We start from the raw sequence: 27958 nt of genomic DNA on the forward strand, positions 1-27958 counted from the left end.
TGGACAGAGGGGTTCTTACATCACCTCTCACCTTCCACAGGTCCCCAGCTCTCACACACTGCGTGGACGGATGGGTTCTTACATCACCTCTCACCTTCCACAGGTCCCCAGCTCTCACACACTGCGTGGACAGATGGGTTCTTACATTGTCTCTCACCTTCCACAGGTCCCCAGCTCTCACACACTGCGTGGACAGCTGGGTTCTTACATCACCTCTCACCTTCCACAGGTCCCCAGCTCTCGTACACTGCATGGACAGATGGGTTCTTACATTGTCTCTCAGCTCCCACGGGTCCCCAGTTCTCGTACACTGCATGGACAGAGGGGTTCTTACATCGCCTCTCATCTTCCACGGGCCCCAGCTTTGCAACTCTTCATCATGGTCCCTCCCAGCCTTTCTCCTGTGCAGACCTAGCTGTCAATGTCTCTTGTTCTTCAACACCATGTTCCTTTTTGTTCTACATTATGTCTGTACATGTACTAAGTGCATTTCAAGAAGAGTGCATAGGAAAAACTTAGTCATTTAACCCCAGGATTACAGGGGTTAAATAAAGTCGTGGATGTTATTTAAAATGCTTTTATTCCTTTGGGGTTCTATGGTCCCTCAGTGCACGTGATGAGTAGTCATGCTGTAGTCAAGCTCAGACTCTGCTGGAAGTGTGCTTCCTTCTTGTAGTTGTGAACTTGGCCTCTGGACACCCCGCTTACACAGTTCCTGTGGACTTCTTTGTGTAGCTGTTACTTTCTGTAACTCTCTGTATTTTTTGTCAGCTGTTCCCCCGCAGGTGTACGTGGTTGTATGTGATGAACAATTGCTTGCTGTCAGTATCCGGTAAGTCTTGCTTCCATCACCCTAGCGAACCTTGTTGCTTGTGACCGCTCTCATGTGGTGCTTATCTCTTCACAGGCAAAGCTTCTCAGCTTTACTCCCATAATTTGCCAGGGCTTTTTGATTATGCAAGACAGATGCAGAAGTTACCTGTAGCGATCCCAGCACACAAGCTCCCCGATCGAATACTGCCCAGGTAATTAGTGTGTCTGTCCTTAGGGTCACATGCCTACACAAGCACTTGTTCAAGAGAAGGTGAGAGTTTGGGCTGATGGAAAGTCTCCATTCAAAAGTTGCTTAATGTATTCTAACGAGACCTTATTCATCATATTTTGTTCTAGAATTGTTGTAATCTGTTTTCTGATTACTTAAACATTTTCTACCTCAACTTTGTTTCTGTCTTTTTTGCAAAAACTAATTTTTCATGTAATTATACATTACATATACTGCCTTTGCTCTTAACATGCTTTATCAACTTACAAAAAGTGAATTTTTTCAAAGCACAGTTTCTAAGCCTGGAAGATCACAATGATTTGTTGAATTAATGTTTTTTTGCATAGGGAGATAATTAGAGCTGAGGAGTTTTGCTTTTGTACTTTTGGCATTTTAATCATGCTGAGCTCTCTCATTTATTGTGATAGTGGTCCTCATCTGTTGACCAAGCAGCCTGTTAAGTCAAATGATACTATAGCCAGTCTTCCTTTTCAAGATTGGCTGTAAGCCAACACTGAAAATCCTTAGCTCTCAAGTACCTTGAGGCTCTGTTAAGTGCTAAGTTTATAGCAAAGTAAGATTGATCCCTTTGTGCACAAACGTCTTTTGAAGATTTTTTTCTTTTTCTTTTTTTTTTTTTTTTTTTTTTGAAGATTTTTTTTCATTTGTGTGTACATACAAGTGAGTGTGTGTGTATGTGTGTGTGTGTGTGTGTGTGTGTGTGTTTACAGAATCCCTGAGAGCACATCTAGCACAACTCACCAGTACTGAGGTTCCTGAGGTAGAGGCTAGAGTCGGGAGGCAGGAAAAGGTCCTGACCATGGCTACAGTAACAAGACAATTTTCAATGTTTTCTTTAATATTAATTTTTATTTATGTGTGGTGTGTGTGTGTGTGTGTGTGTGTGTGTGTGTGTGTCTGTGAGGGTATATGCACCTGAGTGCAGGTACCTGCAGAGGCCAGAAGAGGTCGTCAGATCCTGTGGAGCTGGAGTTCCAGGCAGCTATGATGGATCTGACATGGGTGCTAGGTTGGAACGCACATCCTCTAAAAGAGCAGCACATGTTCTTAATGGCTGAGCAGCAGCCAGCAAGGCAGCCTTTCACACAGCTGAAGCCATCACGTGTGGAAAGACCCTCTCCCAGCCTCTGGTCTCTTCACTTTTGTCACTGGGCCTCTGGAAAAGCAGAGTTACTGAAGCAGCTCACTGAATCCTGTCTGTAACCTGGCTAGGGATGTGCCGTGAAGACTGCGACTACTTATGTATATTTTATGTGTATTGTATCTTATTGCATATTTTATGTAGATTATTGGCTCTGCATTTAAAAAAGAAATCCCAAGATCATATTCTTCAGAATACTTCATAGTTTTGTTTTTAACTAAAAATTTAATCCATTTGGAATTGATGGGGACCTAAAAAAGGAATCCAATTTATTTTAACTTTTTAAATATTTGTGTGTGTGTGTGTGTGTGTGTGTGTGTGTGTGTGTGTGTGTGTGTGTGTGTGTGTGTGTGTGTGTGTGTGTGTGTGTGTGTGTGTGTGTGTGTGTGTGTATGTGTGTGTCCGTCCATCAGGCTTAGTAGTAGATACCTTTCTTTACCCATTGAACCATCTTGCCATCCCCTTGTTCCTACTTTATTATGGACTTAGCAGCACTGATGCTTACCTCATGCTTTCCCACTGATCTGTGACAGCATCTTTGCAGTGAACGCTTTGCTTGCCTCTCTCTTATATTCTTCTCCATTTACATTTAGGAAATATGCTGTATCAGCAAAGATTCCTGAAACCAAGTGGTGCCAGAAGTGCTGTGTGGGTAAGTAGACCCCAGTGCCGTGTGGCGTTCCTGTGTGGCAGAGTGTAAGGAGCCCCGTGAGGCTCGCAGTCTATAGGGGGTAGTTGATGGTGCTGATAAATGGAGACAGTGGAGTAACTTTCAACACAAAAAGTAAGCACACCATGTTCTCTATGAACAGTTCCTCACCATTCATGCCTCTGCTTAGTGAGTGCTCATGGGGCTACTCTTGCTCACTCAGCATGGATTCTCATGCCTATAGTTGTGACCCGTGTGTTCATGATATTAAGGTTATAATGATAGCAGTGTCCCTGTGCACAAACCTCTCGAATATAGTGCTCCTCCACCTTTATAACAACTCCTTTTCTGTTTACACCTAACAACAACAAAAAAGCCCAAAGTGTTTGTTCCCCTAACTCCCTACTGTTGTCAGAGGGAAGTGAGCACACCGAGGACACTGCAGGTCTGTGGGAAGAACACTAAACACAGGCAGCTGAGAAGGGTACCTGGTCTGTGCCTCCCAGGAATTAACTGTGAGTAGCTGGAGAAGACTCTGAGCAGAGTGACATAAATACGCAGGGGAATAAATCCCAGCTGTATAAGTTAAATACTGACACTCACCTTGGCTGGATGCAGGCAGCAGACAGAGGGTGGATTCATCTGAGCGTCCAGTACGTGAGGGCTGATGTGGACATGAATATTCACTGTACCACAGGAGCAAGCAGAGCCAAGAAAGGGACAACATTAGAGACTGAGTCTGGGCAGGAAGCTCAGCAGAGATCAGAGCAGCTGGCTGGGACAGACCAGTGACAGGGCTGCTGTGGACTTGCTGCCATGAGTGGCAGCTAACCCAAGTACTTGGCCCTGTGTGAGGATCAGAACTTTCTACGTTCTTGGGCCTGCTTTGCCATCTGAGCTTTTCTGTAGGCTTTGCCCGGGTAGTATTGTCCCTTGCTGCTGCTGCCTTTTAACCATTTAAACCTAGGTGAAATTAGTGGATTTTGTTATTGTTCTTTATGTGGTTTTCAAAAACCTCCTTATTTCTATGTATTTACATTATATCTTTAATGTAAAAAAAGCTCAAACACTTGAGGCAATTCAATTTTATTATTTGCAAGTTGTATTATAAAATTCGATTAGTGCCTGTAATGTTTTCTAGTGATCATAAAAGGGATATAATAAAAAAAGAGACACGTAAATAGTTTATTTTTAGAAGCCAAGCATTGTAGCCTGTATACATTACTGTCAGAAGCACTCCAGAGCTGCCTGAGTTTGCATATCATATCATTTGACAACTCCTCACCAGGTTGACTTTGGCCCTTTCCTTCAGGACTGTGCAGCCTCCACTGCCTTCACTGCTGCTGTACGCGTGACACCTAACGGTGACCTGATGAGTACATATGAACAAAAGCCTTTAAGTGCTGGGACACCTCTCACTACTTTCTGAAGCAGTCTTTCTCAGTCACTCTAATATCTCATTATTAAGAAGTGGCAGCCTGCTTTTGATTTTTTGTAATCTCTATTTTTGGAACATACAACTATTATTGTAAGGATTTTATATTCTAAGAAAACTGATGTTTACTTTTTTGCCTTTTCAGTGAGAAATCCTTACACGGGCCATAAATACCTGTGCGGGGCACTTCAGACTAGCATTGTTCTATTAGAATGGGTTGAGCCAATGCAGAAATTTATGTTAATTAAGGTAAGCATTCATGACATCTTTGTTAGCATTGCTCTTCTCTAAAAGAAAACTTTATTTCAGCTGACTCTCAAGTGTGTATAAGACTGTCAAAGCTGTGCGGTGGCTTCATGGAAGTTCTGAAAGAAACTACAGATGGTAGTGAGGGACTGGAGAGACAGCCCAGGCCTTCCCAGGACCTTTGGGAAACTGGGTTTTGTGTAAGATTCTCTAGGATCTTTCAAGGAGGATCTAAGTATGATTTTGAGTTCCTGTAATCCTAGCACTTGAGATGAAGGCAAAAGGATCTAGAGTACGAGAGACCCCATCTCAAAAAAAAAAATTGCTACACAAAAATACTTTATTTTATTCCAAAGCCAATGGGAAAGTAGTCTTGTTGATATCTTGTAGAATGCAGCCTACTTAATGGCAAAATTAGCTTTCTCTCAGCCTCTCCTTTATCTGGCCTAGTGTGAAAACATAATGCCTTTCTCCAGGTGGAGCCGGAGTGTCTATACAGTTGAGTTTTTCCAGGCTCCTCCTGCCTTTCTTCCTTATTCTGCCTGAGCTCCACCCTTACTGTTCCCTCCATTCTTGGCCTCTATAAAGTGAGGGTATCTAGATAGATAGATAGATAGATAGATAGATAGATAGATAGATAGATAGATAGATAGATACACACACACACACACCATTCTTGGCTTCTATAAAGTGAGGAGATAGATAGATAGGTAGATAGATAGATATAGATAGATAGATAGATAGATAGATAGATAGATAGATAGATACACACACACACCTCTATAATGTGTGGTGTCAATCAACCACACACATTGAGGGGATGGTTAAACTTGAGCATGAATAACCTCTGCATGTCATTTTCTTTTTATCTTTATTAAAGGAGCTAAAAAGATCAAGAATGTGCCGGAGGGTCTGGGTGCTTGATGTTGAAGCATGAGGCCCTGAGTAGGCATTCCTCTCCATCCCCCAAGTAAAAGCAGGACATAGCCATGTGCACCTGGGTCCCCAGCACTGAGAGAGTTGGGAGAAGGTCAGAGGATGGTCTCTGGGGCTGATCCTAGCTGAGGAACACACACAACACCCACACACACAATACACACATAAAACACACAAACACACACAGGAGGGAATGTGTGCTCCTAGATGCAGTAAGCCACAGGTTATCACTCTGTGGCTTCTCTTTCCTAAGTGGATGTCACGGGAGAGCCCAGCCCAACAGACTATGGAGGCCTGTGGCTAGCTTTCTGGGACAGGAGTCAGTGCATACCCCGCTCTCCTCCAGAAGGGTCTTATACCTCTTTCCTGACATTTCTCGAATGTCCCTTTCTGTGTGTGCTTCATGACTTCTGTGCACTCTTCATTTTGTTTGTGAATTTGAATTTATTTAGTTTTCTTGTTGCTTCTATAGTGTAACTGCTTATTAGGTGCATTCAAATATATTCTTTTGCTTTCTGTATCCTTCCATCCTCTTGGTGGCATGTTGGGCAGTGTCTGCATCATTAGGCCACATTTTTATCATAAACAAGATTAAATTAAAGATCTCCCCAGCAACACTATGTTCTTACTCTAAAGAAAATTCAGTGCTGTTTGCTAGAGTACACCAGATGTGAGGGCCTCTCTTAGTCACCAAGAACACGTGAGTGTCTAAATCAGGGACCCATGCTGCTAGTAACTTTTGTATCCAGCCTAATCAGTACAGGAAGCCAAATGTACAAGGAGTCAAAACCTATTGTTTCCTTACATGCTCAGAAACAAAATAAAGACCCAGAAATATCATTCTGCCTACTTCATTAATCTTAACCATTAATCTTAATCTGAAAGATTCTTTAAGTTCTTTAAATTGTCTGATCATAAATATGGAAGGTTGGACTGAAGATGGCCCAGCCATTAAGAGCTCCATGGGATCCAATACCTCTGCCTCCTCCGGCACATAATTAAAAATTAAATTTTTTGGAAAAATGTGGTAAGTTAGGGTCTGAAGAGGTGGATCAGTGGTTAAGAGCACTGGTTATTCTTTCAGAGGACCCATGTTTAATTCCCTGCACCTGGAGCCATCTGTCTTAGTCAGGATTCGCTGGAGTCACAGAACTTATGTAGTGTCTCTCTATATTGAGGGAATTTATTGTGATGACATACAACTTCCAGTGGAATGTGTGGGCCAGATTAAAGATGTGTACCACCACTCTTGGATCTGGGGCTTCCTTTGTCCCAGGCTGACCTTGAACTCCGAGATCTCCTTGCTTCAGTCTCCTGGGATTAAAGGCATGTACTTCCTTGCTTGGGCCTATGCTTTTCATGGCTACTATGCCTCAAGATCTCCATGCCAAGACCCAGGTCAGAAACTAGTATCTTCCACCCCCAAGGTCTGGATCACAGGTGTACCCTCCAATTCTGAATTTTAGTTCATTCCACATAGAGTCAAGTTGACAACCAGGAATAGCCATTACACCATCTATAACTTCAATTCGAGATCTGACACCCTCTCTGGCTTCTGCAGGTACCAGGCATGCATTTAGTACACAGATGTATATGCAGGCAAAATATCCATATACATAAAACTAAATTTTAAAAATTTGTTAAAGAAATGACAGGTTTGACCAAGCATAGTGATGCATGCTTATATCATTCCAATACTTGGAAGACTGAGTGAGTGAGTCACCAGTTCAGGGCTAGCATTGGCTACATGGAGAGTTTAAAGGAAGTTTGAGCACCTTAGTGAGATCATGTGAAAGAGAAAGAGGTTTTATTTAAAATCTGTGCCCTAAGTAAAGGGTGAGTTCCTAGAGAGGTGCAGTAGGGGTATGGGGTAGAAACATTCCAGTGGTCACAGGGGAGGAGCCCACAGGCGGCTGGTGCACAGGTGTATGTAGAACTGTGACTTCTGACCACCAAGGTCTTTGTGTCTTCAAACTCGTCATTATGGCAAGCCCATTTCACCTGTTTTCCTTGGGATGGATGAGTTGCCAGATTAAAAACATATCCTATTCAGTTGCTTTGTTAAGTACCAGCAATAACCATTTGGAAAATACAGTTAAAATAAAACCTATTTATAAAAGCAACAAAATACAAACTCAAAAGAATATATGTGTAAGACTAATTTTTTATCTTTCCACTTCGAGTGTGTGTCCCTAAGTGTGAGAGTTCGTCTTCTGGTAACAGTAAAAACTAGGATCAGAAAGTATGATTCAGTGGTGTAGTGGTGTGGTCTCCCCTCGTGTGCAGTGCTGTGTTCAGTGGCTGTGGAGCTCGCTGCTTCCCTTTCCTTGCTCTTGATTTTCTGTTCTGTGTGTTCTGTGTTTTATCCCTGCGGCTGCTGGTAGGCAGTTGGATGTTTCTGAGTTCTTCTCACTTTGATGTAGCCTCCTGTGAGTGCCCTCCCTCATTCTGTAGATTGCCTCAGGTATGGCTGAGTCCTGAGGAATGCGTATGTTCACACTGGTGGCAGCAGAGTGAGCCAGAGTGGCTGTTGTGATGTCTGTTCCCACCATCCCTTGCCCTGCTCTCACACCGTTACCTCAGCCGTTCTGTGAATGTAGGGATACTTTATTTTGTTCCTAGCAATTAATGAAGTTTGTGTTTTCTATTTCCAGATCTCCAAACTGGGAATGTATTTGTTTTCTTTGTAGCAACATGAAAAAGAAGTTAAAGTTATATAAAAAAGTGTCATTGTATCAAAGTTACTGTGCTGATGAAACCACTTGAGCTAGGAGGCAGATTTCTTTAGGGTGTTCTGTTCATGTTTAAAAGAGGTGCAGCACTTGCTGATTGGTGCTGCTGTCTGTCCTCCATGTTTGCTCATCTGGTGAGGAAAACAGATGAGTATAACTGAAGGATGAGATAGGAGACAGAGGGCTGCCACAAGAGCTGAGCCACACAGGCCAGTCTCACTCTCTCCAGAACTCCATTGTCTAGCTCTCAAGAGACAAGGCCAGCAAGATTCCTACCAAGCACTAATACCCCAAAATTGTATAATTTTAATGTAACATTAATTAAAGTACTTGGAACTTCAGATTTATCTGCACACTCTAAGTTCCTAGAGCAAGCAGCAGTCTTGAGAAGAGGAGCCTCTTCTGCATCTGGGGACGCCCAGACCTCCTGCTGCTCCCACTGGGCAGTGTGGCCTTGGTCCCTCTGCTCAGCATATTTGTGTCTCTCTCCAGCACATAGAGTTTCCGATGCCATGTCCACTCCGGATGTTTGAGATGCTGGTGGTACCTGAGCAGGAGTACCCTCTGGTCTGTGTTGGTGTCAGTAGAGGGCGAGACTTCAACCAAGTGGTTCGATTTGAGACAGTCAATCCAAATTCTACCTCGTCGTGGTTTACAGAGTCAGGTTTGTGATCATTATGTAATTGTTAACAGCAATGCCAGTGGTCGTTGTAAAGGCAGTGAGTGCTCTATATGCATCAAGAAAAGCAGTCTTAAGTGATGTTGCATGAAATATTAAAAAAGAGAACCAACTCCTTCCTGTGCTTTTGGAATGGGGACAGCATATGGGTAAGATATAGCTGCTCCCCTGTATCATGACAGATCCTCAAGGATTCGCCACTGGAGGAATCAGATCTTATTTAATATGACTTACAAGATTAGGTTTTAGTAGCCAGGCAGTGGTGGCGCATGCCTTTAATCCCAGCACTTGGGAGGCAGAGGCAGGTAGATTTCTGAGTTCGAGGCCAGCCTGGTCTACAGAGTGAGTTCCAGGACAGCCAGGGCTACACAGAGAAACCCTGTCTTGAAAAACCAAAAAAAAAAAAAAAAAAAAAAAAAAAAAAAAAAGACATGAGCCTACTGAAGACATTTCAGATCCAGACCATAACTGTACATATTTATTAAATGCCTCTGATAAGAAAACGTGCTTTACCATAAAATAAGGAACTACCAGTGTGGTCTTCTGATTTTAAGGAGTGTATTACTCAAAGTCACACACTGTAGGTAGTTGTTTATCTTGAAGGCCGCAACGTGTCTAAGTAAGCTTTGGCTGCTTCTTTAGGCTGCTGGTGTGGCTGGGTAGTAGAGTGCATATTTAGTGCACAGTATACACACATCCCAGTGTGTGGGGCTGCAGAGATGGCACAGCCCCGAGGAACACACACTGCTCTTGCAGTTTGTTTCCTAGCACCCATGTGAGGCACTTCACAACTACTTGTAACTCCGGTTCCAAGGGACCCAGTACTTTCTTCTGGCCTCCAAGGGAACCTGCATTCATTTATACAAACTCCCACACATATATGCATAATTAAAAATAAAATATTAAAAAGCACACACACATACACAGTCAGGAGCTCAATCCCAATCACTCTCTCTTCCTCCCTCAAAATACAAAATCACACTTGTTTCTGGTAATTTTACTTGGAAATAGCTATATTTAATATGACCAACTGAATCATGGTTCTTTAAAACCAAGTAATAGTTTAATACATGAGCAAATGTTCTTAACATTTTAATAGTGTTTTCTGTTTCTTTTGTACTTATCTTTAGCGTTTTACAGAATTCAGTTGTCTGGTGCTACTGTTTATATAAAGGGCAAGTCTTTCTGAAATGCATATTAATGAACATTTGCAGCTGCCAGGGGCCAGATGTGGTGGTGCACACCAAGAATTCCACCACTTCAGAGGCTGAGTCAGACAGAAGCTAACCGTGGCTACTTCACAAGGACCTGTTTCAATTAAAAAAAAAAATAGACATTTCATAACATTGGTATTTTCAAGCATTTAATTATAATTTTAAGCGGTATAGGTTTAAATTTTTCCTTATTATTTAACTCCAGTTGCTCTGTCTGTATCATCAGTTAATTTTTCCATTTAAATCTCTGTCACTTTAGTAAGGATGTCTTTAGTAAGAATAAGTGGTCATTAAGTAGTTAGTGCAGGCCAGTGCTTCCCACTGTAAGCTTACAATAGAGCATCCCTAGGCTCCATATCCTGAGTGTTTCCTGTGGTAAGCCCACAGTCAGTGCAGATATAGAAAAAGAGACCACCATGCAAGAGCAGATGTGTTAGGGTGCAGAGATGGCTCAGTGCTTAAGAACACTGGCTGCTATTCCAGAGGACCTGAGTTCTGTTCCTAGCATCCACATGGCAGCTCCCTGTAGTCCAGTTCCAGGGGCTCTCACAACCTACTCAGGTACCAGGCAGGGAAGTGGTGCACAGGCATACAGGCAAACATGCAGACAAAACACATAAACAGTAATTTTCTTTCAATTCATGTGCACACACAAATCTCAGACTAATAGAAAAGATGCCTTCAGAGGGAAGCTACAGAGACCATGAGTACAGGTGTCTCCTATAGTTGTGCTCTTGTACTTGATATCACTAATGAAACTTAAGTGATTTAAAGTTAAGATACATATGGAAGCTAATTACTATTTCTAAAGTATTTGTGAGAATTTTTGAAAATAACTCTTATTTTCTCAAATATTAAATGTATGTTATTAAGTTGGTGAACAGACACTTCCTTTAGACCCTAATTACCTTATAAGTGTTGGGGCCAAATAATTTTCTTATAGAAATTTGATTATAGTTTGAAACTTGTATTGTACTGAAGCAAAATAATAGAAAGAAAACTTTAGTTTTGTGGTAAATAGATCAGATTGAACTCTCACACTTAAAAAACATGAACTTTCAATATCTTATCTTTAGTTTTTAAACAACCTACTGATGGTGAAAAGCCCCTTTTACTTTTTTTCTTTTTGAAAATACTGTAGAGCCAAGTGTGGTGGTACACACCTGTAATCCCAGCACTTCGGAAGTGGAGGCAGGAAGATCAGGAGTTCAAGACCAATCTGAGCTACATAGTGAGTTCAAGGCCAGCCTGGACTACATGAGACCTTCTCCCCAAACAACACATTCATATATATGCATACACACACACACACACACACACACATGGACACACACACGGACACCTGTGGGATGTTTTGTTATGTAGTAGAGAATGCACACTTCATAGGGGAAATGTAAAACAGTATTCTAGCAAGGCAGGAGTTTGTGGGAAGTCTATGAAACTATTAATAACAAAAAGAGCAAGCAAAGGCATGGTGGCTCACACGTGTAACCCAGCACTCTGGAGGTGGAAGCAGGAAATTGTTGGAAGTTAAGGCCAGCCCAAGCTATGTGATAAGTTCCAAGCCAGCCTGGACCGAAGAGTGACACCTGTCAGAGAATTGAATAGGGATGGGCCGAGGAAGAGGGAGAGGGCACAGAAGACAAAAAGCACATCTTCCCCCTCAAAAGATGACAGATGCGTTCACCACACATTAGAAGACCGGGCTGGTATAGCACACTGAACCTGAGCAGGTCTCCTCACAGACACTGTTGAAGGAGGTGAGGCGAGGCGAGGCAACGCGAGCTCTTTACAATACAGGTTTCTCTTTGGCTTTCCAAAGTCTCTCACATTATCATCCACTGTCTACCTAGTGAGATGGTTGGAACACTCCTGCTCTCCAGCTTCGTCTTACTTAACAGGAAAAGATTGCCAGATGGGAAATAGTTTCCTGTCAGTCCATCCCAACAATGCCTTAGTTCTCTGAAGTATAATTTTAAACACACTCTAATTGTTAAAAGAAAGGCCTCGTTTCCTGACTAGACCTTAAAACAGCTCCTTCCGCGAGACTTCACGTGGTTTATCTGAAGGATTTCCATAAATACAGAAATATCTCTCTGAGGTCAGGAGATAAAGATAGAGGGAACGATTGGGGCTTTTAACTTCTATTACCCCAAATCTCTTATACTCCAATTAACTCAGGAGAGTATTGGCCAGGCATCAGTGTTCCTAAAGATAATTCAGTCTGGGGGATGGCTCAGTGGGTACCCTGCTGCCGTGCAAGCATAGAGACCTGAGTTTGGATCCCTGATACCCACATGTTGTGCATCTTTGATCTTAATGTTGAGGAACAGAGTCAGGACAGTCATGGGGACTTTTTGGCCAGAAAGTTTTGGTTCAGTGAGAGACCCTGTCTCAAAAGAATGGGGAAATGATGGAAGACACCCAAAGTTGACCTCTGGCCTACACACAGAGCCAAGACAAGCATAACACACATGCACCATATACATATATATCCCACAGATACATTATGAGATTCTGAAAAAAATGCTTCAAAATTTTAAGTTATGTATATATAGAAAGTAATTTGTTTAACTCTCCAGTTCTTTCATTTAATACATACTTGGTCACATGAGCCAAGCACTTGCTTACATGTGGTAATGTTTAGAGAGCAGCCCAAATGATCTGAGTTTAGGATCAGAGATTGGCCAGAACTGTAACTTACAAGACAGGACTCCCATTTCAAATGTAAATTCAATATTGCTCTAATTAGCAGCAAAACTGAAATGCCAGCTCTGCTGCACCTGTTGTCCACATCAGCATCAGAACACAAGCATCCCAGGGCAGCTCTGCAAGAAATGTCCACCCAGTCAGAATGCAGCGGTCCACAGTCCTTTTTTGTTTAAGAAAAAATATATTGTAAGTGTCCTAGATTTCTGTAACTTTATCCAGCTGTACTTCTGTTGTAGATACCCCGCAGACAAACGTCACTCATGTAACCCAGCTGGAGAGAGACACCATCCTCGTGTGCTTGGATTGTAAGTTTCTGTTTGTGGGAGTCTGGTGAAAAGATTTCTCTCATCTTACTTTCGAGTGACTTCTGTTTTTCCCTAGGTTGTATAAAAATAGTGAATCTCCAAGGAAGATTGAAATCCAGCAGGAAATTATCATCAGAACTCACCTTTGATTTCCAGATAGAATCCATAGGTGAGTCATTGTTTTGTGTTTCTTTACATTATGAACTGTTTAACATTATACGATAGTTACTGTTACAGACTTTTTAATTTCAATGTAATAACTATGCTTCCTCCTTACAAATTCTCTTAAGTGTGTGTAACAGTCACATGCACTGTAAGTGTTTCCATCCTTACAGGTGTGCCATCTCTGAATTTACGTTTCCTCCAGGATCCTATAGGTTTCCTATAGGTGTTTACAGTGTGGCACTTGATATCTCCTGCTGTGCTATTGCCATCGCTGACTACTGCTCAGAGAGTTTTGGTAAAAGTTCTTCAGCAAGATGTAGTGATGCATCCCTGTAGCCCCAGAACTCAGGGGGCTGAGATAGAAAGATTGTGAGTTCATGGACAACCTGGGCTACATAGCAAGTTCTAGTCCAGCCTCAGAAACCTACGAGATCCTGTGTCTAAAAAGAAAACAAGAAAAGTTACTTGTTGCCATTTTTCATGATTGCTATGTTCTCTGGTGGAGTTTCTGGCAGTGTTGTCTTAGTCAGGGTTCTACTGCTGTGAACAGACACCGTGACCAAGGCAACTCTTAAAAAGGACAACATATAATTGGGGCTGGCTTACAGGTTCAGAGGTTCAGTACATAATCATTGTGGTGGGAACCATGGCAGCATCCAGCCAGGCAGGGACTGGAGGAGCTAAGAGTTTTATGTCTTGTTCCAAAGACAAACAGGAGAAGCTGTCTTCTAGGCAGCTAGGATGAGGGTCTCAAAACCCACCCCATAGTGATGTACTTCTTCCAAAAAGGCCACATCTCCTAATACTGCTAATCCCTGGGCCAATCATTTTCAAAGCACCACAAACAGGATCAGTAAAGTGCTAAGAAGGTAAAAAATGGCAATGAAGCGTGGTGCTGAGGGAAATAAAGCCATATGCACTTAACATGCACAAGCATTGAGTTTGGGGTTTGAGGTTTTCATGTATTTTACCAATGAAGTCCTTTTTTTTTTTTTTCATGTATATACATTGGCAGAGAGTAAGGCCAAGAGCAAGCTGTATTTGTCAATACAAGCATAAACAGAAAATGGGACAGAGAGAAGGGCCAGCGCAGAGCCACATGTGAATGGAAAATTGGGTGTTGTGTGTTCATGTGAAAACGAGGCTAGTGCTGTTAGTTTTCTGCAGAAAACAATCGGATTTCTTCCTCACAGTCACACTGTTATCAAAATGTAAATATAAAACTGAAATCTGGATATGAGCCTTCCAGTCTCTATCTGTGCCCCAGAGCTAAGGTTGTCCCACAGCCCTCTGTACCCAAATCCTGCCCAGAGAGAGCTAGTCTGGGCAGAGAGCTAGTCTGTCACTCCTAAGTTCACAGGTGAGACCACAACTTTTGCTCCAATAACTGGACAAAGAGGAACCTGCCAGGAGTCAGCGGGACACAGGAACCTTGAAGCAGCCGGGGAAAGGATCCTTCCAGATCCCGTCAGCACCCCAGAGCTAACCTGTAACAAAGCTCTCCATACCCAGATCGTGCCCAGAGAGAACTGGTCTCCCAGAATTCCTGACACAACTAAGATCACTGCTCTCTGCACCCCATTACCACCCGGAGAGAGCTGGAATCCTGGGATCAAAGGCTTACAGGCCCACAGGTGGGACAAGCTCCAGTCAGAGATAACAAGACCAGCTAACACCAGAGATAACCAGATGGCAAGAGGCAAGTCCGAGAACATAAACCAGAGAAACCAAGGCTGCTTGGCATCATCAGAACCCAGTTCTCCCACCACAACAAGTCCTGGATACCCCAGCACACCAGAAAAGCAAGATTCAGATTTAAAATCACATCTCATGATGATGATAGAGGACTTTAAGAAGGACATAAATGCCCTAGGACGAACAACAATATGAACTAACTAGTACCCTCAGAGCTCCTAGGGACTCAACCACCAACCAAGGAGTATACATGGTAGAACTGATTGTTCTGGTAGCATGTGTATAGTAGAAGATTGCAAGATCAATCATCAATGGGAGGAGAGGTCCTTGGTCCTGTGAAGGTTCTGTGCTCCAGTATAGGGGAATGCCAGGGCCAATAAGTGGGAGAGGGTCGGGTGGCAAGCATGGGGAGGGGGAAGCCAACAGGGGTTTGTTCTTGTTGTTTTGGTTTGTTTGTTTGTTTGCTCCTGGGAGGGGAAACAGGGAAAAGAAAAATCATATGACATGTAAATAAAGAGAATATCTAATAAAAAAAAAAAGGACATAAATGACCCCCTTAAAGAAATACAGGAGAACACAGGTAAACAGGTACAAGTCCTTAAAGAGGAAACACAAAAACCCCTTAAAGAATTACAGGAGGATTGGTGAGATGGCTCAATGGTAAGAGCACTGACAGCTCTTCCAAAGGTCCTGAATTCAAATCCCAGCAACCACATAGTGGCTCACGACCACCCGTAATGAGATCGGATGCCCTCTTCTGGCGAGTCTGAAGACAGCTGCAATGTACTTATGAATAATAACAAATAAATAAAGATTTATAAAAAAAAAGAAGAAGAAGAATTATTACAGGAAAACACAACCAAACAGGTGAAGGAATAGAACAAAACCATCCAGGATCTAAAAATGGAAATAGAAACAATAAAGAAATCAGAAAGGGACACAACCCTGGAGATGGAAAACCTAGGAAAGAAATCAGGAGTCATAGATGCAAGCATCACCAACAGAATGCAAGGGATAGAAGAGAAAATCTCAAGTGCAGAAGATACCATAGAAAACATTGACATAATAGTCAAAGAAAAAGCAAAGTGCAAAAAGTTCCTAACCCAAAACATCCAGGAAATCCAGGACGCAATGAGAAGACCAAACCTAAGGATAATAGGTATAGAAGAGAGTGAAGATTCCCAACTTAAAGGGCCAGTAAATATCTTCAACAAAATCATAGAAGAAAACTTCCCTAACCTACAGAAAGAGATGCCCATAAACATACAAGAAACCTACAGAACTCCAAATAGATTGGACCAAAAAAGAAATTAACATAATAATCAAAACACCAAATGCACAAAACAAAGAAAATATTAAAAGCAGTAAAGAAAAAAGGTCAAGTAACATATAAAGGCAGACCTATCAGAATTACACTAGACTGTTTAACAGAGACTATGAAAGCTAGAAGATCCTGGGCAGATATGATACAGACCCTAAGAGAAAACAAATGCCAGCCCAGGCTACTATACCCAGCAAAACTCTCAACGTAGATGGAGAGACCAAGATATTCCATGACAAAACCAGATTTACACAGTATCTTTCCACAAATCCAGCCCTACAAAGGATCATAGATGGAAAACTCCAACACAAGGAGGGAAACTGCACCCTAAAAAAAGCAAGAAAGTAATTCTCTTTCAACAAACCCAAAAGAAGATAGCCATACAAACATAATTCCACCCTCTAACTATAAAATAACAGGAAGCAACAATCACTTTTCCTTAATATCTCTTAACATCAATGGACTCAATTCCCTAATAAAAAGACATAGACTAACAGACTGAATGTGTAATTTTGCTGCATACAGGAAACGGACCTCAGTGTCAAAGACGGACACTACCTCAGAGTAAAAGGCTGGAAAAAATTTTTCCAAGCAAATGGTCCCAAGAAGCAAGCTAGAGTAGCCATTCTAATATCAAATAAAATTGACTTTCAACCAAAAGTTATCAAAGATAAGAAATCGTCATACTCATCAAAGGAAAAATCTGCCAAGATGAACTCTCAATTCTGAACATCTATGGTCCAAATGCAAGGATACCACATTCATAAAAGAAACTTTACTAAAGTTCAAAGCACACATTGTACCCCATACAATAATAGTGGGAGACTTCAACACCCCACTCTCAGCAATGAACAGATCATGGAAACAGAAACTAAACAGAGACACAGAGACACAGTGAAACTAATAGAGGTTATGAACCAAATGGATTTAACAGATATCTATTGAATTCTAAAACTAAAGAATATACCTTCTTCTCAGCACCTCAAGGTACCTTCTCCAAAATTGACCATATAAATGGTCACAAAATAGGCCTCAACATATACAAGAAGATTTAAATAATCCCATGTATCCTATCAGATCACCAGGGACTAAGGCTGGTCTTCAATAATGACAGAAATAGGGAGCCCACATACACATGCAAGCTGAACAATGCTCTACTCAATGATAACTTGGTCAAGGAACAAATAAAGAAAGAAATTAAAGACTTTTTAAAATTTAATGAAAATGAAGGCACAACATACTCAAACTTATGGGACACATTGAAAGCAGTGCTAAGAGGAAAATTCATAGATCTGAGTGCCTCAAAAAAGAAACTGGAGAGAGCATATACTAGCATCTTAACAGCACACCTGAAAGCTCTAGGACAAAAAGAAGCAAATGCACTCAAGAGGAGTAGACAGCAGGAAATAATCAAACTCAGGGCTGAAATGAATCAGGTAGAAACAAAAAGATCTATACAAAGAATCAACAAAAACAAGAACTGGTTCTTTGCGAAAATCAACAAGATAGATAAACCCTTAGCCAGACTAACCAGAGGACACAGAGACAGTATCCAAAATAACAAAATCAGACATATAAAGGGAGACAACAGAAACCAAGGAAATTAAAAAAATCATCAGATCCTACTACAAAAGCCTATACTCAACAAAACTGGAAAATCTGTATAAAATGGACAATTTTCTAGACAGATACCAGGTACCAAAGTTAAGTCAGGATCAGATAAACCATTTAAACAGTCCCATAACCCCTAAAGAAAGAGAAGCAATCATTAAAAGTCTGCAAACCAAAAAAAGCCCAGGACCAAATTGGTTTAGTGCAGAGTTCTATCAGATCTTCAAAGAAGACCTAATATCAATACTCCTCAAACTATTCCACAAAATAAAAACAGAAGGAACATTACCCAATTTGTTCTATGAAGCCACAATTACACTTATACCTAAAATGCACAAAGACCCAACAAAGAAAGAGAACTTTAGACTCATTTCCCTTAGGAATATCAATGCAAAAATACTCAATACAATTCTAGCAAACTCAATCCAAGAATGCATCAAAATGATCATTCACTGTGATCAAATATGCTTCATCCCAGGATGCAGGGATGGTTCAATATACAGAAATCCAGCAACATAATCCACTATATAAACAAACTCAAAGAAAAAAATACATGATCATTTCACGAGATGCTAAAAAAGCATTTGACAGAATTCAACACCCCTTTATAGTAAGTCTTGGAAAGGTCATAAGTTCAAGGCCCATACCTAAACATAGTAAAAGCAAAATAAAGCAAGCCAGTAGCCAACATCAAACTAAATGGAGAGAAACTTGAAGCAATCCCACTAAAATCAGCAAGTAGACAAGGCTGCCCACTTTCTCCCTGCTATTCAATATAGTACTTGTAGTCCTAGCCAAAACAATTAGACAACAAAAGGAGGTCAAAGGGATACAAATTGGAAAGGAAGAAGTCAAAATATCACTATTTGCAAATGATGAGATAGTATACTTAAATGACCCCAAAAATTCCACCAGAGAACTCCTAAAGCTGATAAAACAACTTTAGCAAAGTGGCTAGATATAAAAATTAACTCAAATCAGTAGCCTTCTTCCTATACTCAAAGAGTAAATAGGCTGAGAAAGAAATTAGGGAAACAACACCCTTCACAATAGTCACAAATAATATAAAATACCTTGGTGTGACTCTAACCAAGCAACTGAAAGTTCTTGTCTGACAAGAACTTCAAATCCCTAAAGAAAGAAATCAAAGATGATCTCAGAAAATGGAAAAATCTCCTATGATCATAGATTGGCAGGATTAATATAGTAAAAATGGTCATCTTGCCAAAAGCAATTTACAGATTCAGTGTAATTCCCATTAAAATTCCCACTCAATTCTTCATAGAGTTAGAAAGAGCAATTCTCAAATTCATTTAGAATAACCAAAAAACAAGGATAGCAAAAACTATTCTCAACAATAAAAGAACTTCTGGCAGAATCACCATCCCTAACTTCCAAGTTGTATTATATAGCAATAGTGATAAAAACTACATGGTATTGATGCAGAGACAGGCAGGCAGATCAGTGCAACTGAATTGAAGACCCAGAAATGAACCCACACATCTATGGTCACTTGATCTTTGACAGAGGAGCTAAAACCATCCAGTGGTAAAAAGACACCATTTTCAACAAAGGGTGCTGGTTCAACTGGAGGTCAGGATGTAGAAAAACACATACCAATCCACTCTTATCTCCTTGTACAAAGCTCAAGTCCAGGTGGATCAAAGACCTCCACATAAAACGAGATTCACTGAAACTAATAGAAGAGAAAGTGTGGGAGAGCCTCGGACACATGGGCACAGGGGAAAATTTCCTGAACAGAACACCAATAGCTTATGCTCTAAGATCAAGAATTGACAAATGGGACCTCATAAAATTTACAAAGCTTCTGTAAGGGAAAAGACACTGTCAATAAGACAAAGCAGCAACCAACAGATTGGGAAAAGATCTTTACCAATCCTACATCAGATAGAGGGCTAATATCCAATATATGCAAAGAACTCAGGAAGTTAGACTTCAGAGAACCAAACAACCCAATTTAAAAATGGGGAACAGAGCTAAACAAAGAATTCTCAACACAGGAATATCAAATGGCTGAGAAGCACCTAAAGAAATGTTCAACATCCTTAGTCATCAGGGAAATGCAAATCAAAACAACCCTGAGATTCCACCTCACACCAGTCAGTTTGGCTAAGATCAAAAACTCAGGTGACAGCAGATGCTGGAGAGGTTGTGGAGAAAGAGGAACACTCCTCCATTGCTAGTGGGATTGCAAGCTGTTACAACCACTCTGGAAATCAGTTTGGTGGTTCCTCAGGAAATTAGACATAGTACTACCTGAGGACCCAGCTATACTGGGCATATACTCAGAAGATGCTCCAACATATAACAAGGAACATGCTCTACTATGTTCATAGCAGCCTTATTTATAATAGCAAGAAGCTGGAAACAACCCAGATGTCCTTCAACAGAGGAATGGATACAGAAATGTGGTACACCTACATAATGGAGTACTACTCGGCTATTAAAAACAATGAACTTATGAAATTCTTAGGGAAATGGCTGGATCTAGAAAATATCATCCTGAGTGAGATAACTCAGTCACAAAAGAACACACATGGTATGTACTCACTGATAGGTGGATATTATCCCAAAAGCTCGGAATACCCAAGATACAATTCACAGACCATATGAAGCTCAAGAAGAAGGAAGACCAAAATGTGGATGCTTCAGTCCTTTTTAGATGTGGAAACAAAATACTCACGGGAGGTAGAGGGTTGAAGGGACTTGGGAGGAAGAGAAGAGGAAGGGGGGGGGCAAGATCAGGCATGAGAGGAAATGGGGATGATATACAGAGGTCAGGAATTTGAACAGAGGTTGGAACAATGGGGGAGGGGGAACTGGGTGTAGCCACCAGCAAGTTCCAGATGCCAGGAAAGCAAGAGGTCCCGGGACTCAACAGGAACGACATTAGCTGAAATGCCCAACAAAGGGGAGAGAGAACCTGTAGAGACCATATCCAGAGGTTAGGCAAGGCCCCTGGTTGGGGTATGGTGCCACCCACTCATCTCCAAATTTTTAACCCAGAATGGATCCTGTCTAAAGGAAATACAGGGACATAGAGTGGAGCAGAGACTGAAGGAAAGCTATCCAGAGACTGCCCCACCTGGAGATCCATCCCATATATAGTCACCAAACCCAGACACTATTGCACATGCCAAGAAGTGCTGACAGGAGCCTTTTATAGCTGTCTCCTAGTAGGCTCTGCCAGAGGTGGATGCTCGCAGCCAACCATTTGTACTGAGCACAGGGACCCCAATGGAGGAGTTAAAGAAAGGACTGAAATTTGAAACCCCATTGGAAGAACAAAATCAACCAACCAGTACCCCCCAGAGCTCCCAGGGACTAAACCACCAACCAATGAGTACATATTGGCTCCAGCTGCATATGTAGCAGAGTATGCCTTGTCTGGCATCACTGGGAAGAGAGGCCCTTCGTCCTGTGAAGGCTTGATGCTCCAGTGTAGAGGGATGCCAGGGCAGCTGGGTGGGAGTGAGTGGTTGGGTGGAAGGGGGAGCACCCTCATAGAAGCAGGGGGAGGGGATCTGGGATATGGTGATTTGTAGAGGGGAAACTGGAAAAGGGATAACATTTGAAATGTAAATACATAAAAAAAAAAACCTGAAATCTGCCTTATTCATGCCTCTGTCCTGTGTCCCACTGTTTTTCTAATACCATGTCTTAGAAAATATTGTACAGGTTTTTGGGAATATGTACAAGAATGTCTGTTGTGCATCATTTATAATAAGGAAAAGTTGAAATAATTGTTCATCATTATAAGTGAATGACAGTTGGAAACTTCAACATAAAGTTTGCCTTGATGGTGTGGAACTAATTAACGTAAACATGTCTGAGGATGATAAATATAGAAGTGATTACAGTACTCTCCGAGAGAGGTGGGCAGGCCAGAATGAGGTCGGGCTTGGGTTGAGGGATACAGCTGTTTTTCTTTGTTTGAAGCAAAAGCAAATGTATGACTTTATCTGGTAATTGGAAGGTATGTGCGTGCGTGTGGCTTCTCGGCTGTTGTCTGTGAGGTTTTGTGTGCTCTCATGGCTTTATTTTTTTAGTCACTTTAAGAAAACAAATTTCAGTAAGTTTTTTTCCTATCAAAAAGGTGAATGTACTATGTATATAAAATATTTTAAATTCAAAGGTAAAGTTGCCATATCAATATGCAATTCTGAGATTATCCATGGAACCTTTGCTGTGTAAGGTGGGGATGACAGCATGCTTGCCACTGAACTGTACTTGACAGTAACTGCGCTTTCCTTGTCTTCCAGTCTGTCTACAAGACAGTGTACTAGCTTTCTGGAAACACGGGATGCAAGGCAGAAGCTTCAGATCTAACGAGGTGAGTCGTCTTTTGACGCGGGCTCATTGTGTAGTCCTTTGAAGCCAGGCATGGGAACTTGTGCCTGTTGTCTTAATGTTGGGAGGCCCAGGCAGGAAGATCATGTGAACTTAAGAATTCAGGTCCAGCCTAGGCTACATAGTGACAACATTGAAACCTGTCTCCTTTAAAAAAAAAAAAAATTAAGTAGAAGACACAAAATCTGTTTGAAGCAATTCTTTCAACACTGTGAAGTTCTAAGTGATCCCGTAAGTGTGTTTCTGCTTAATGTGTCCAGTGCAGTGGTAAGGTCAGCACATGCTGTATGCTCTAGAGCAGAGGTTCTCAGCCCTCCTGATGCTCCGTCCTTTACTACAGTTCCTCCTGCTCTGGTGACCTCCAACCATAAAATTCTTTCATTGCTACTTCATAACTGTAAGTTTACTACTGTTATGAACCATAATATAAACATCTGTGTTTTCCAATGGTCTTAGGAGACCTGTGAAAGTAGCCCACTTCAATCCCTAGCTCTTGTGCTTCATATATAACTTCCCTAGGACTGCAAACAAGAGCCTCTGACACTACTGAAGTGAGTCAGCTGCTCCTCAGCTTCCCAGACCTGGGAGGGGACGCCACACACAATAAGTACCAGGCTTGCCTCCTGATTCTGCTGTCTTCATTAATGAGACATGATTGTTGGCCCCTTTGTCTGAGCCCTTTTCCCCTGTACAGAAATAACTTAGCTCTAAGATACATGGCATACTTAATTCAGCTCAACACTTCTACTGGCAGTGCTTTAGCATACACAACAGGAATGGTTGACCCTAAAATATTATTGGTAGGTAAAACCATCAAAAACTTCCCCAGGATTCCCAAGGCAGTCTCAGTAGCATCACCCGAGCAGGTTAGAATAGAAAAGAGGACTCGGGAGCAAGAGGAAGGAGCAGTGTCCAGAAGTTACTTGGAGGCCTTTTTCAAACTACACAGTGAGATATTCAACATGCCTTCTAACTGACAGAGCCCTGCCTGCCCTTGCAAATACAGGCCAGAGCCACCCTTGCTTAAGTAAAGGAGTTTCCTTCAGCAGTTTGGCATCACACTAAAAGTAAAGGAACACTAGTGTTTCTAGAACAGCTCATTACAGGGTTTTGATGGAATCAATTTTATTGCAACATCAACTTGAATGTTTTAAGTTTCAGCCTCGCTATTGCTAGAGTCATAATTAGACATATGTTGTGTTTTATAAGCCATCACCACTGAGTTCTTCTCCCTTTTTTGTGGTCTCAATCTTTATTGCTCAAGTGGTTAGTAGTCAGTCACACTGAGGATACATTCCATCAGAAAGTGGTACTGAAGAGAGCAGGGAACAAGTGGGAAAGACACTTGCTCATCATGAGCACGTCCCAGATGTTAGACTTGTTTGTACTTACAGGCATGCTGGGAGGCTCATTCCTGTCCAGGTTTCAGGAGCCAGAGCTGTTCCCCACTAAGTGCACGTCTTGCCTGAAATCCCAGCTCACAAATCCAAACTCCAGGCTGGCCTCTAAATGTTTACTGCCATACCATATAGCAACCGCTCAAGGCACAAAACGAGTGGTCGTGCCATCCACATTAATGTAAATGACAGGACGCTTTGGATGAAAAAAAAATTCTGTGCTTTTCATTAAAATTTTCTTTTGAAGTCTATAATCTAGCAAGTAATTTTCCTTTACCAGTATTTGAGGATTAATTCCAAATTTGCCACATTTTCCCTGAACTAACAAACTGATGTGATTACAAACTTACAACACATAATAATTAGGGGAAGACCTTTTTCCATCCTGCAAATTGTGGGAGTTCAGAGTGGGGCTGGCTTTTTGCTGTAATGTTGCCCATGAACTATCCAAACAAAAGTTTGTATCTTTGGAGTCAGGTGTGGTGCCACACATGTGTAATCTACTCAAGAGATGGAGTCAGAAGGATCCGGAGTTCAGGTCTAGCCTAGGCTATAAAGCAAAACTCTGTTGCAAAAGAAGGGAAGAATTTTTAAAAGATTTTGTATCTTTAGTTTGAGTAATTTTTAAAATTTTACATTTTAACTAAACAGGTAACACAAGAAATTTCAGATAACACAAGAATCTTCAGACTCCTTGGATCTGACAGGTATGAAGTTAAGCTTTGCAAAATGTCTGGTACTGAATGGGCTCCCAGCCCAGGGTAAGACTGCTTACTTTTCTGGAAGAGTTGAAATGTCTGCATGTTCAGCACTCGCTTGTTTTTTAACTATTGAAAACTCGTCTTCCAAGTAATGGGACCCATAGTTCTGACAGTACTGTTACCTCAGTTACACTGTTGATAGCAACTTACAGCAGAAGGCAGGCATGCTGGATGTCAGCACACACAACTCTGAGCAGTCTGTGACAGATAACAGTCTTTCTTTATTACTATTACTATTATCATCATCATCATCATCATCATCATCATCTTTAGGTTGGTAAACTGCAGACTGTTTTGGATTAGTAGGACTAAGCCCACCCTCCCTGCCCCCATTGCTCCTGTAGAATTGGTTTCTCCTCAGCCCTTGCCCTTCACCCTCAAGTCCTAGAAGAACAGTGATCTAGAAGTAGGCAGTGGGCACCTCCCAGGGCTGGAGTCGAGTGACCACAAATGGATTCTGCCCCTAAGAACAGCAGTTAGGGAGGTGTCTAAAAGAAGCTGTGCTTGGTTGGTTGGTTGGTCTGTTTTCTGCTAATGTTAGTTTTCATAATAAATAACTTGGCTCTGTTCTGTGTTTTTATTACCCTTAGGGTTGTGGTTTTGGAAAGTAGGCCAACTGATAACCCAACAGCAAACAGCAATTTATACATCTTGGCAGGTCACGAAAACAGCTACTGAGACACAACACCGTGTTCTTGACAGTGACCTATGGAGACAGCAACGCGGCTGCTGCGACGGTAGTACATGCGAGAAGCTATGCACATGCTGCAGGAGCCTAGCTTCTCTGTTCCTCATAATTTATTGTGGCATGAGACAGATGGGAGAACATTTTGTTTTAAGTGGTATGGATATATTTAGCATATTGAACCACACAAGTGCTTAATTCATTGTTATGTAATCTTTGTACATATAAGCAGTATTTTTCTGTGAAACTTCATATTGCTGAAGGCATACACTAAGAATTTATGTAGATAATGTACTTTTATGAGATGTAAAAGTGTCTTATCTGTACAGATGTAAATGTTGATTAAAATGCAACTGGGGTTAATATTTTAAGAATTCTTTAGTATATTCTTGGGCGTGGTCATATTACAAAATGGGATGCTGGCAATGAACCAAGATATTAACACTATTGTATTTTTATTATATATAATTTAGTAATATGGACATAAATCTTGTAACTTTTAAAATGGTAACGAGCTGTAATCATTTTATAATCTTGTTTTTAATTTTAATGCACGCGCACTGGTGTTTCTCCTGCACAGAGTAATGACGTGATGTGTTGTCACAGAGAAGCTGTGACACCGCTGTGAATATGCACTTGGCCCTACACCATCTTTTTTACCTGTATGTGGGTTGTTTCCTATGTAAACAAGCCAGTTCACCACCTGTTGTCGTAACTGATCTTTTTATATTGAAGCGGAATCGTGTAAGATAGCTTGTCTGTGCTTAGGCCACACTTCTGCAAAAAGCTTAAATCACAGAATGGCGGTGCCATGGGAGAATACTGCAACTGCCGCCGAGGCTACAGTGTGCACAAGAGGAGTCCAACTAGACATTTCACAGTCACACTGAAGAGCTGTCACATTCCAGAGTGAAGTGATCAACGTTCTCATGGGCTTTTCCTTCCGTTGGCCTTATTTTATCACTTCCATAATTCTTTTGATTTAGAGTATTAATACATGGCCAAAATAATTTAGTTACTACCTCATACAAACGTTATAATGGTTACTACAGATCACAGGAAGTTAGTTTGGTTAAAATCATTGTTGATTGGTTTTATCCAGTGGAGTGTATCTGTCTCATCACGGTAGATACCAGGTTGTAGCAGAGTGCACACTTCTGACTCTCTTTGGTATATGTTCATGTTCTTTATATTTTGATGTGAGTATATATACACTAAGAACAAGCTAAATTGTGATTTATGCTTCATTTATTTTAACTGATAATGGTTTTAAATATGTTCCTGATTGTACATACTGTAAAATAAACATGTTTTTTAACGTGCTGTTGAGTAGTTGCTTGTCATCTGGCTTAAAGGGACATGCTTTGTGTGCAGTCAGATCTCAAGTATCCAGTTCTCCCATGACCATCATTTTTTGATCTACATTTTAGATATAATATTCCCACATTTGAGAAAGGGGGCATCTTTTGTAGGATCTTGAATTCTTATCAGGAAAAACAGACACTCATAGTGTTTTGGTTGAAGCAGGAGTAGGCAATTTATATCTTAGCCATATCTAACCCACCTCCTGTTTTCATTAATTTCATTGTGTGAGAACACAACACCGCCTATGTACTGACTTGTCATCTAAGGCTGTGTCTATACTTCAGTGTCACACTTGAGAGGTTTCAGAGGAGCAGACTGGCCTGAAAGCTCACGTGTCTATTCTCAGGCCCTTTACAGAAAATAAGCTGTGACAGCCTGGGATAACACAGCAAAGAAGTATTGGGGATGCAGTTCTGAAGGGCGTGGGCCAGAAGAGGACGTGGGAAGAACTGGCTGAGTAACCAGGACACACCGTTTTCTATTGCTTCTTCTACTGTCTGTTAGGGTAACCTTGGGTCATTTGTTCCAGAGCCATTACTTTGCCTAACAATCAAAGCAATTGTGGATATTACTTCCTCTAATATGAATAATCAACATTAATTACTAATGGCACTTTTTTTAAATCCACTGTCATGAGAATAACATCACTAACTAGCTGCAAAACGAACTTGGAGGGAAGTTTTTAGGCAAGCAGATTCTGCTCCTACACTGCAGGGAAGTTGGTGCTCTTAAACCACTTTCTAATTTCTGTACATCACATCTCAGAAATGGCCACATTAAACTGTCAAGCACTTAGAAACACTGCCCTTCCCTAAAAATGGACATAACTCATTGCTTATTAACCATAAGCTTTTACAAGATATCTTTGGACTCTCTTGGGAGTAAGGCCCAGTAGTCTTTACCTTTAAGTATAAATTAGTCTGATATGCAGCACAGGGTAAGACCACTGGCATACAATTACATTGAAGTCAACAGACCACTGGTTTCGAAGAATCATTTACATGGCAGTTTCAAGTGCAAATTCCTAGGTTCCACAAAGGAACTGCTTACATAAATGGTGGGAGTGATCTTATTCTGTCTGCTTTCTTGTTAACTAATTGTGTTCTTACTGGTTTTGAAGGCGGCAGTCACTTACGGGTGGTTTTGGTGGATGTGTGAATCAGGTTTTAGTAGAGACCACAAAAATAAAGGTTTTAGTCATTCTCATCATTACCAACACAGAAGGCAAAGTATAGGTGGGAAAAAGTAGCCTGTAAACCCTAAAAGGACTTGTAGCATTTGTTGGTGATCTCCTGTTGAGGTGCTTCTGCAGACTGGACACAAGACAGAAGTCCATCCAGTTAGTGTGGTGTGCGAAGATGAAGGCAAGCAGAAGTGAGGAGTGTAGTCAAGCTTGTCTCTAATCCCAGCTGACATGGAGGATCATGAGTTCAAAGCCAGGCTGGAACTGTAGAACAGAGTGCTCTCGCGGATTT

At 41.3% G+C, this 27958-nt stretch overlaps 1 protein-coding gene across 3 annotated transcripts in view; it reads left to right on the forward strand.

The window, feature by feature from the left end:
- Window positions 1–26441, forward strand: part of Map4k3 (mitogen-activated protein kinase kinase kinase kinase 3) — a 158067-nt gene extending 131626 nt beyond the window's left edge. For all 3 annotated transcript variants that reach the window (XM_031356106.1, XM_031356107.1, XM_031356108.1), the window contains 10 exons: window positions 772–832; window positions 908–1025; window positions 2798–2856; window positions 4434–4537; window positions 8695–8866; window positions 13044–13112; window positions 13189–13281; window positions 22188–22258; window positions 24324–24379; window positions 25024–26441. In XM_031356106.1, coding sequence (XP_031211966.1) covers window positions 772–832; window positions 908–1025; window positions 2798–2856; window positions 4434–4537; window positions 8695–8866; window positions 13044–13112; window positions 13189–13281; window positions 22188–22258; window positions 24324–24379; window positions 25024–25111 — 891 coding nt within the window. In that variant the 3' untranslated portion in view covers window positions 25112–26441. The remainder of the gene's footprint in view (window positions 1–771; window positions 833–907; window positions 1026–2797; window positions 2857–4433; window positions 4538–8694; window positions 8867–13043; window positions 13113–13188; window positions 13282–22187; window positions 22259–24323; window positions 24380–25023) is intronic.
- The last annotated feature ends 1517 nt before the right edge of the window (window positions 26442–27958 follow it).

The sequence above is a fragment of the Mastomys coucha genome, unplaced genomic scaffold, assembly GCF_008632895.1.
Source record: "Mastomys coucha isolate ucsf_1 unplaced genomic scaffold, UCSF_Mcou_1 pScaffold6, whole genome shotgun sequence".
NCBI lineage: Eukaryota > Metazoa > Chordata > Mammalia > Rodentia > Muridae > Mastomys > Mastomys coucha.